At 41.1% G+C, this 10,438-nt stretch overlaps 1 protein-coding gene across 1 annotated transcript; it reads left to right on the top strand.

The window, feature by feature from the left end:
* The first annotated feature begins 1,460 nt into the window (after positions 1 to 1,460).
* LOC135544616 (cytochrome c oxidase subunit 5B, mitochondrial) lies at positions 1,461 to 9,640 on the top strand. The gene is made up of 4 exons (XM_064972365.1): positions 1,461 to 1,608; positions 2,070 to 2,140; positions 8,784 to 8,883; positions 9,068 to 9,640. The coding sequence occupies exons 1-4, from the start codon at positions 1,512 to 1,514 to the stop codon at positions 9,178 to 9,180; spliced, it is 381 nt and encodes a 126-aa protein (XP_064828437.1). The 5' UTR covers positions 1,461 to 1,511; the 3' UTR covers positions 9,181 to 9,640.
* Positions 9,641 to 10,438: the final 798 nt, after the last annotated feature.

The following is a 10,438-nucleotide window of genomic DNA, read 5'->3' as shown; positions in this document are numbered from 1 at the left end:
TGCCCAGTGGGAGTGAGATTTTTTGGAGAGAATGGATCCTTGTCCTCTGGCTGATCCATATGTGGTGCCAGGTTGGGTGGAGAAAAGGTTGGGTCGGTGGAATCATGTCGATTATTTGCGTTTCTGCTGTTCAGAGGGAGCGTGCTCTCCGCACCATGCGACTGGGGACAAGAACTGTGTTTTGCTTTCCTTCCCGGAGCAGGGTGCCTTTGAAAGGAGTGATATCTGGAGTGGCATTCAGTGTTGAGGGCCAACAGGAGTTTAAGATGTCTGTACTACTGAGTTTTGATGCAGAGTTTTGACCAAATAGTCAATTTAGGATGTCAGTTATCCCGTGAGAGCTTTTGTCCCGAACCCATTACGATGTTTTAGGTGTCAAGCTTATGGTCATGTGGCAGCAGTGTGTAGAAGGGAAATTCCTAGATGTGAGAAATGTGCAGTTGGACATGAGACAAAGGAATGTGTGGTATCAGTGGAAAAACTTGTTTGTAAACTGTAGGTTCTGTAGGTGCTACACCCATGGTGTTGGAGATCAGAGGTGTACTGTGAGAGTTATCCTGTGAGAGTTAATGTTCCAAAAATATGACAGTGTTTTAGGTGTCAACGTTATGGGCATATTGCAGCAGTGTGTAGGAGGCCGATGCCTAGATGTGAGAAGTGTGCATGAGTGGGCATGAGACGAAGGAAAGTGTGGTATCGTGGAGAAAGTTGTGTGTGTTAGTTGTGGGGGTGATCATGGGGCAGGAGATCGGAGATGTCCGGTGATAGAAAGGCAAATTGAGGTTGCCAGGGTTAGGGTAGTACAGAAAGTTGTGTGTGTTAGTTGTGGGGGTGATCATGGGGCAGGAGATCGGAGATGTCCGGTGATAGAAAGGCAGATTGAGGTTGCCAGAGTTAGGGTAGTACAGAAAGTTTTGCATGCCGACGCAGTGAAGAGTGTTAGAGGAAGATGGCTACAGGGTGAAAGATCGTGAGAGGATTCCTGTGAGGAGGCAGAGATCAAGAGAGAGTAATGGGAATAATATGTGCTTCAGTAACATGGGCTTTTTAGCATTTATAGCCATGGTTGTTAATTGTACAGCAGAAATTAATTGAAAGTCACCAAAAATAGAGGTTGTAGTGGCAGCGGCAGAGAAGTACTTGAGATTGCGAAGATTTACTGCAGAACAGCTGTTCTGGTGTTGAGTGGTATTGATATGTCCCCTCAGACCATTGGTCTGGAGTAGGACTAGATAGGGTTAAATAGTGGAATGGGTGTTTTTTTTTATAGAGGAATAATTGATGGTAGGGTAATTTTCCTTTTCCCCAATTTTGATTTATTGTATCTAAGAATATAATGTAGGTAGGCCGTGAATGGCATCACACACTAGTACGGTAGGTGGCGGTGTGTGCACCTAAAAGTTGGATGCGATCCGCCAATTAACTTCCAAAGAAGAAGAAGAAGTAGAAGAAGGTGAAAATATTAAACGTCATCAGCGTGCTGCCAGTTGTATTTTCGACCAGAAGGAGAAATGGCTGCAAGGTTACTGCTCCGATCGTCCATTAGGGCCGCTACAACTTGCCGGGCCGCACCGGTCCCGATTCTCACCCGCGGCATGGCTGCTGGAGGTGAGTCGGTAATGTTGAGTTTTTCGGCAGAAGCATCATATTAGACATATTTGATGTCATGCCAAGGACAGACGATGCCAGGCAATGGCTATCCAATTTATCAGAGCTAGCTAACAGTATAGTATTAGATGGCTGTCATAAAATGTTCGTTGTAGCAATATATATATATATATATATATATTATTTTTTATATATGTTCCGTTTTTGTTCACATGAAGTAGCTAACTGAGCAGATGTACATTTTTCCATGTTCTATATTGAGCTATTTTGTCTTTATAGCGACCGTAGCCAAAGATGGTGCATTCGCCTTCTAGCTTAGTGTCGACATTATTATTGAGTGTAGCGCGAAAGTAGCCCAGTGCTAATTTTGCTAGCTGGCTAGCTAAATCTTATCACATCAGCCAGCTGACAAGCTAGTTAGCTAAGCTTGCTAGCAAACACTGACGATGACATGTTTTCAGGCATCCCCACCGACGAGGAGCAGGCCACTGGTCTGGAGAAGATCGTTATGAAGGCTGCCCAACAGGGCGCGGTAGGTCAAGATTTTGGAGTATTTAAAAAAATAATATTTTAATGTCAGTTAGCTAGTCAGTGCAAAATACTTAACGTAAGTAAGCTAGCGTTGATGTAGCTCTCGAGAACCCAAGGCCAGGTTAAGTCAAATCAGTTTTTTTGTTTAATAATTTCTGGTAGATCATCAATCACATTACGTTTTTGTACTCATTACGCAGTTTTGTTCAAAATTAAGTACAATACTTTTGGAATTGAATTGTCGAAAGTTTTGAAGGTACATTCTTATAACCGGTTGAATTTTTTTTATTTTTTATTTCACCTTTTATTTAACCAGGTAGGCTAGTTGAGAACAAGTTCTCATTTGCAACTGCGACCTGGCCAAGATAAAGCATAGCAGTGTGAACAGACAACACAGAGTTACACATGGAGTAAACAATTAACAAGTCAATAACACAGTAGAAAAAAAAGGAGTCTATATACATTGTGTGCAAAAGGCATGAGGAGGTAGGCACACATCCAATCAAGATCAGAGAATTCATGCACTCCGCCTTGAAACTTCCTATAGAGACTGTAAACAAGGTGACTTTCCACCGAATACAGACTTGGAGCTCGGAGTGCCAAGACCATAAGTCCCCGACCGATCATCACAAAATTTGTACACTACCAACAAAAGGAGCTGATCAAAATCAGGGGAAGGGAGCTTAACCTCTCTAGGGTATGTGGGACGTCCCACCTGGCCAACATCCAGCGAGATTGCGGAGCGCCAAATTCAAAAACAGAAATACTCATAAAAATTCAGAAAACAAAACATATTTTACATAATCTTTAAAGGTTAACTTCTTGTTTATCCAACCAAGGTGTCAGATTTACGGCAAAAGCATACCTTAGCCCAGCAGACAAATCATTACAAACAGTAACAATAAGAGATTAATTCTCTCAATCTTTGATCTTCATATGGTTGCACTCAAGACATTTAATTTACTCAAATGTTCTTATTGTTCGATAGTCTCTTTATATCCAAAAACCTCAGGCAGACAGAAAATCCAAATTGTATATGTAAAGTTCATAGAAACATGTCAAATGATGTTTATATTCAATTCTCAGGTTGTCTTTAGCCTAAATAATCAACATTTCAACCGGACAATAATGTCCTCAATATAAAAGGTAAACAAGAAAGGCACTCTCTCGGGATTGCGCACGAAAAAGCTTTGTGAAACGGCAGGGTCCACTTATTCAGACCGCTCTTACTCCCTCATTTATCAGAATACAATCCTGAAACCATTTCTAAAGACTGACATCTAGTGGAAGGCATAGGAATTGCAATTTGAGTCCTAAGTCAATGGATACTGTAATGGCATTGAATAGAGAACTACAAAACCAAGACATATCCTACTTCCTGAATGGATTCTTCTCAGGTTTTCGCCTGCCAAATCAGGTCTATTATACTCAGACACTATTTTTAACAGTTTTGGAAACTTTAGAGTTTTCTATCCAAATCTACCAGTTATATGCATATTGTTGTAAGCTAAAATATGGATTTGTTTGGGTCTTACCAAGGATCGTTTTTAATTAAGACCCCCTAAGGTATAAAGATAGAAATTATTGGATGAAACATTGAATTTGGCATTACTGCTATTAACCAATAGAAACGCATTGAATAAGTCCCCCCAAAAAATCTAAAGTAAGTTTATTCTGAAGTCTCCTATATATGAGAAATCAGGAAACAATTTCTTCTTTTTTTTTACATGTATTTATCCCCTTAGTTTATTGCCTAAAATATCTCTGTATATACTTTCATTTTCTTTTTACGATCATGAGGTTTGTGGGCATCCTAGAGCTAAAGTGGTTCAGTAGTGGTCATAACACTTTGTAGGCCAAACTGTTTGGACACTACAGACATTTTTGTGAGAAGATGGTCTGATAAACACCGCTCAAGCTCTGCCACATTTCACTGGCCGATATCAGTGGATGTGGTGGGTTGAGACGCAGCCTATGCAAAAACACATCTCTAGCTTAGCAGACACATTTTGATTGGGATTTTATGTTACTTAGATTTCCATGGGGCGGTGTAAATTATAGGCTAAGGATTTAAGTGCATCTACGGCGTCGTCCCCGGTGACTGTACGTACATATCCCAACCAGAAGCCATGGATTACAGGCCACATCTGCCTTGAGCTTAAGTCAAAGAGCTGCCGCTTTCAAGTAGAGGAACACTAATCCGACCGCTTATAAGAAATCCTGCTACGACCTCCGAGCCATCAAACAGACAGTGTCTACACAGGACCAAGATTGAATCCTACTACGCCGGCTCTGATGCTCGTCAGATGTGGCAGGGCTCTGGCGCTCACACACTTTTGTCAGCCGGTGATTAACTGCAAGTCTCACAGTAATTGACCGTTAATTAACATAAACCTGTTTATCTCCTGGCTTCCATGCATAGCCTACAAGCCACTGACATTACATTACATTTAAGTCATTTAGCAGACGCTCTTATCCAGAGCGACTTACAAATTGGTGAATTCACCTTCTGACATCCAGTGGAACAGCCACTTTACAATAGTGAGACGCAGACCTTTTTGGAACGTCTACATTTTAAACTGTAATAAATCGATGTCAAATATTCTACACCATCACAATTAAATCCATTATTTTACACAGGTTTAAAGAAACATAATTTGAAGTAGATGTAGTATATTTCAGAAGAACAGAATAGCATGCGGAGTTCTTCTGAAATGTTAGGCTCTGATATGGCTGTGCCACATGGCTGTCGGCTACGGTAGTTAATTTAGCAGGCAAGATTTGCTTAGAATTCCATGGCATCCATTTTTAGTTTATAGTATGAGGGATCCAATTGAACATAGCTTAATAAAATGGAAAGGATATTTAAAAAAGAAATCCATGCCTTTTGTGTCCTGAATATAATTGTAATTCCTGGCTGCCGTGCTCCGAAGCCCCTCATTCACTTGCCCCTTCAGATTGTAGCCAATGCATTTCAACTCATAAAGTAGGCTACAATTCAATTCCGACGCCCATATTGAAAATGTTAGATGTTTCCATATTTAGCCTAATTTTCGTCAGCCAACAAGATGAGTGGGCCTAAAGCAAAGCCTATGTCAATCTACTATCCCTAATAGTACAAAAGTTGACCTATGCTATTAGTCAACTGTTCTGTACAATAAACAAATATTCCAAACATACTCTGGGACAGTTGTGGGATGCGATATATCCCATATTAATACAACTACTCGCATCAATCTTTCAAAGGCAATGAGGCTGATGCAACAGATCAGAACATTTAGCTTAATATGTTGATAAGCTATTATGTGGTTTTTCGTCACATTTTAAGCGCAGCAATGCGCACATGGCAGTAGGCTATCAGCGCAAATGTTCCAAAATGCAATCAATTAGCGGGAAAACACTTCTGGAAAGTGAAGGCCAATGCGATTTATGCATGTAATGCTTTTATTAAAAAGGTGCGTATTTATGGTGACCAATATCTTCCCCAAACTTAACTCATGCGTGTGCTTAATTTTAAGGAGCCTTTTGGCCTTTTTAGTTGTAATATAAACCATATCATATAGGCCTTTGGGCTAGGCTACATAAGGTGTGCGACTATGATTTTGGAAAAAGGCATTTACTATTCCTTACTGCACAAGCTGGGTATCATTCACAAGTGGTAATACATGATCCACGTGATGGGCTACTATTGTCACCCATTCTTAATTTAATGTCTTTGCATATACTAGATAATAAGTGTGAAATTAGTTTTGATTTAGAATGGACCATTATCATGCTCCTGTCTTGGAACAGGGGCATGCGAAGGGAAAAACATGTCAACTACACACTTAAATAGCGACTGGACGCTTTTCCCATGGTTCATTTTCATGCCATCCGGGTAGGCTATACTCCTGTTGTAAAGTGACGTGATGGGCTTAATATTAGGAAAGTTGATAAATAGTAGGCCTAGCCTATAGAAAGCTGATGGAATCCATCAACTGTTTTCTCACAATTGCCGAGCCTATAGAAATGTTTTACAACATGAGCTCATGGGCGGTCATGAAGTGATTGATTAGATTTACGATTACATTTGTATTGATGTCAGTGATTAGAGGGAAAATGGAGTGAGTACCAGGCAGTTGGCAAGTTTGGTAATGACCATCAGCAGCATTAGAGCTTGGAGAAGCCTAATTACCGTGACTAAACAGTAACGTGGAATTTGACTCGTGACCGCCGGGCTTGCAAACTATCAGAGATTACAAAGGGAAATCCAGCTGCGAGCTGCCCAGTGACACTAGCAGAGCCTGCCGATTTGTGATTTCTTTTGTTGTTTTGAGACCGATACTGATACTTAGGGAAGCCAAAGTTTCCTCTATACAGTGCCTTCAGAAAGTATTCGCACCCCTTGACCTTTTCCACCTTTTTGTTTTCTCGCCTGAATTTAAAATATATCATTTATATTGTCACTGATCTACACACACTGCCCAATAATGTCAGTGGAATTGTTTTTTAGAAATGAAATACAAACGATTAAGCTGAAATGTCTTAAGTTTTCAACCCCTTATGTTAAGCCTAAATAACTTCAGGAGAGAAAGATGCATGTTTTTTGTTGTTGCATGGAGTAACTGTTTTCTTTACACCCCACACACAATTATCTCTATTTTTCTATTGTGTTATTGACTGCGTGTTTGTTTATCCCATGTAACTCATCATATTTTCAAGCTGAGTTTAAGGATAAAAAAAGAGACAAAATCCTAGAGGAAAACCTGGTTCAGTCTGCTTTCCACCAGACACTGGCAGATGAATTCACCTTTCAGCAGGACAATAACTTAAAAAACAAGGCCAAATTACACTGAAGTTGCTTACCAAGAATACCGTGAATGTTCCTGAGTGGCCGAGTTAGTTGACTTAAATCTACTTCAAAATATGTCAAGACCTGAAAATGGTTGTCTAGAAATGATCAACAACTAATTTGGCAGAACTTGAATCATTTTGTTAAGAATAATGGGATATGGTGCACAATCCAAGTGTTGAAAGCTCTTGGAGACTTTCCCAGAAAGACTCCCTTTGTAGAAGTACCTACAGCTGTATTGAATCAGGGGTGTGATTGACTTTCTAAAGACACTATCACTTGGAAGGTAATTTCATGACCGTACAGAACCACTTGTCAAACCAAGTTTAATTTTTTATTTTTTTAAAGACATTTTATATGGGTAATTCTGATATGTACCCTAGAGGTCAAACTTCTGTGGACCTCAACATTCCCAAAAATGTGTCTGATTGAAGTGTGACTCTATTCTTTCCAATGATGTATAAGTGAGCAATAACTTGTTGTAAACTGACATTGTTTGTCATAGGGTAATATCTCTATGGGTAAACAAATTCATGGGATGTAGGGATGAAAGCGATTTAACCACAGCAGTGCAGCAATGGTAGCTTTCTATCACATTTTTCAACTCTAGGGACATCTACCTTAAAGCAGCATTCCGCATTTGAAACAGCTGAGTGATGGGCCTGGAGAAATGTAACCACTCTCAAATTCATAGTGCTAGGGATGCAAGGACTGATCATCCAAGATATCTAAATGATTGTTTTAAGCCTGTTTAGAGGCTATATAGGCCCAGTGTTGGTTTACAATGGAGTAAAAGCGTATATTTTGGGTTCTGATGGGGTACGACAGCTGAACTAAGCTCAGGAGGTGTTTTGTTACATTTGTCAGGAATCAATGGGTAAATATCACACATTTTAGAAGTAAGAAAATGATGTAGCAACTGCAGTTTGCTGATAACACGACGGTGGAGACGGCTTATAGGGAGGAGGTCCTTGACCTGGCATTGTGGTGCCAGGACAAATACCTCTCCCTTAATGTCAGCAAGACAGGAGCTGATAGTGGACTACAGGAAACGGATGGCCGAGCATGTCCACATTGACTAGGCTGTAATGAAGCATGTTGAGAGCTTCAAGGACCTCGGTGTCTACATCACTGCCAGCTGATGAAGTGTGATTCCTCACTCCAGAGATCAAGCTTCTTCTGTAAGCTAGTGTGGGCTACCACTTTGCGGCTGAGCCATTTCTGCTCCTAGGCGTTTCCACTTCACAATAACAGCACTTACAGTTGACCGGGACGGCTCTAGCAGGGCAGATATTTGGCCATCTAACTTATTGAAAAGGTGGCATACTGTGACGATGCCACGTTGAAAGTCAGAGTTCTTCAGTAAGGCCATTCTATGGTCAAAGTTTGTCCTATGTAGATTGGGTGGCTGTGTGCTTGATTTTATACACCTGTCAGCAACGGGTGTGGCTGAGATAGCCAAAACCACTAGCTTGACGGGGTGTCCACATATAATTTTGTATCTACTTTGATTACCTCGGACCCCTGCACATTGACTCTGTACTGGTACGCTGTGTGTATAGCCAAGTTACTTATTGTGTATTTATTCCTCTTTTCTCTGCATTAAGGGACGGTAAATTAAGCGTTTCGCTGTTAGTCTACACCTGTTTTACGACTCATGTGACCGTGTGATTTTTGATGTTACTTGGCTAACTTAGCTAGGATCATTACAAGGTTTCTTAGTGGGCTTTGCCCTTTATTGTCGTTCACTCTCTCATACTGTATCTCTCATAAGTCTCTATTACTGAACCTGCCTTGTTTGAATTCCTTCCAGGACCCCTACAGCATGCTGAAACCCAAGGAGTATGCTGGCTCCAAGGCTGACCCTCATCTGGTGCCCTCCGTCACCACAAAGAGGATTGTGGGTTGTGTCTGTACGTGACTGGCTTCATATTAGTCTTGCAACAGCTGTCTGGTAGCGCTCCGTTGCCAGAAGCCATACCACTCATTTGTCTTGGCTGTCCGATTGTTCTCGTCTCTGCTTATATCTAATCTATCCTTCAATCACTCTCTCTGCCGCTCCCTCTCTCCCCCCTTCCCCCTTCTCTCCATCTCTAGGTGAGGAGGATAACACAGCAGTGGTGTGGTTCTGGCTCCATCAGGGCGAGGCTCAGCGCTGTCCCTCCTGTGGCTCCCACTACAAACTGGTTCCCCACGAGCTGCCACACTAAAATATATATATACACACCACCAAAAAAACCCACACCTATTCCCTTACATTCACTCTGAAAGATTCCAGCTTCTTTAGAATGGGGTGAAGTGGGATTAGACAGTGATGTCAGAAATCACAATGCTCTTTCAGGAAGTGTGTTTGCACTGGGAGTAGGGGTTTCTAAATTAGAACGTTGTGCTCTGCACTTTCTGGATTCCTCTTCATGATTTCTTTGCTGTCCAATTCTTCTTTATCTCATCCTAGAGTCTACTTGATGATCTAACCTCAATGTCGGTCTGTGCTTACAGTACCAGTTGTTTTAAATGTACCAAAAGCCTAGGCTTTACGGTGTGGGACACAATGTTATTGTTCAAGCAATTATATTCAAACAGCAGTTTACGTTGACGTATGTACTGTACAATGTTACACTTGGTCCAGTTTACCCCTCTTATCAAACCAATAAACTCTTTAACTCCTAATTTTTCAGTGGTGACGTGTAGATTGTGGTGGTGGGTTGTGTGATGTTCTGTACATGTACCGCAGTTTTGCAAGTCTCTCGATATGACTTGCTTCTGCTACATGTGGCCAGTCACCACCAGAGGGTGACATTTACCATCAGATGATCCCAGTTCTGTGCCTCCCTGCAGATGTTCCATATTCATTCTATACAATGAGTACGGTTACATGCACACAATATAATTTATTGTGGGTCGTCATATTAATATAGTGGTTTGATTTTAAAATGTTGACATATTTTGCGAGGAGAACAATTTCCCTAATAGTCGTGTTTACATGGACACATGAAGTCGGGGCTACCTGATGGGACTTTGATGAATGCAGAAAATCGCCTCTCAAAATAAAGGTTCTACTTGACCGACCATTTTATTTTTGGGGAGTTCGATCTAGAAGTGAAAGACACGCACACCTATTTAGGCGAGGTGCTGGTTAGCGGAGTAGAACACTTGAAAAAATAGAGCGAGCCGCACACTCTAGGGGCTCAGACGCAATAACCTAAGATCCAACGTTTAGATAGACACGCTGTCTTCATCAGGGTACAATGACTAGTTTATGTAGCTTCAAAGGACACATACAGGGGTCAAATCATAGCTGGGTGTGGCCCGAGATCATTGGTTAATTCTCATTTTAAGAAAAAACACACAAACTAATGGATACCATACGATCATCGATACAATTTGGCTACATAGGGCTGCAAAATCACAAGATTGGCTTCAGATCAAAATTGACGTTGAGACCGAAGGGAGCAAGGGTCTTTAAAT

The sequence above is a fragment of the Oncorhynchus masou genome, chromosome 8 (genome assembly GCF_036934945.1).
Source record: "Oncorhynchus masou masou isolate Uvic2021 chromosome 8, UVic_Omas_1.1, whole genome shotgun sequence".
Taxonomy (NCBI): Eukaryota; Metazoa; Chordata; class Actinopteri; order Salmoniformes; family Salmonidae; genus Oncorhynchus; species Oncorhynchus masou.
The sequence above is the reverse complement of the archived record's forward strand: the minus strand, read 5'-3'. Positions and strand labels throughout refer to the sequence as shown.

Bases quoted from the DNA above. Each gene is read 5' to 3' on its own strand.
- LOC135544616 (XM_064972365.1), top strand. From the start codon at position 1,512: ATGGCTGCAAGGTTACTGCTCCGATCGTCCATTAGGGCCGCTACAACT. The intron at 1,609-2,069 runs GTGAGTCGGTAA...ACATGTTTTCAG, and splicing joins CCGCGGCATGGCTGCTGGAG to GCATCCCCACCGACGAGGAG. The intron at 8,884-9,067 runs GTACGTGACTGG...CTCCATCTCTAG, and splicing joins GAGGATTGTGGGTTGTGTCT to GTGAGGAGGATAACACAGCA.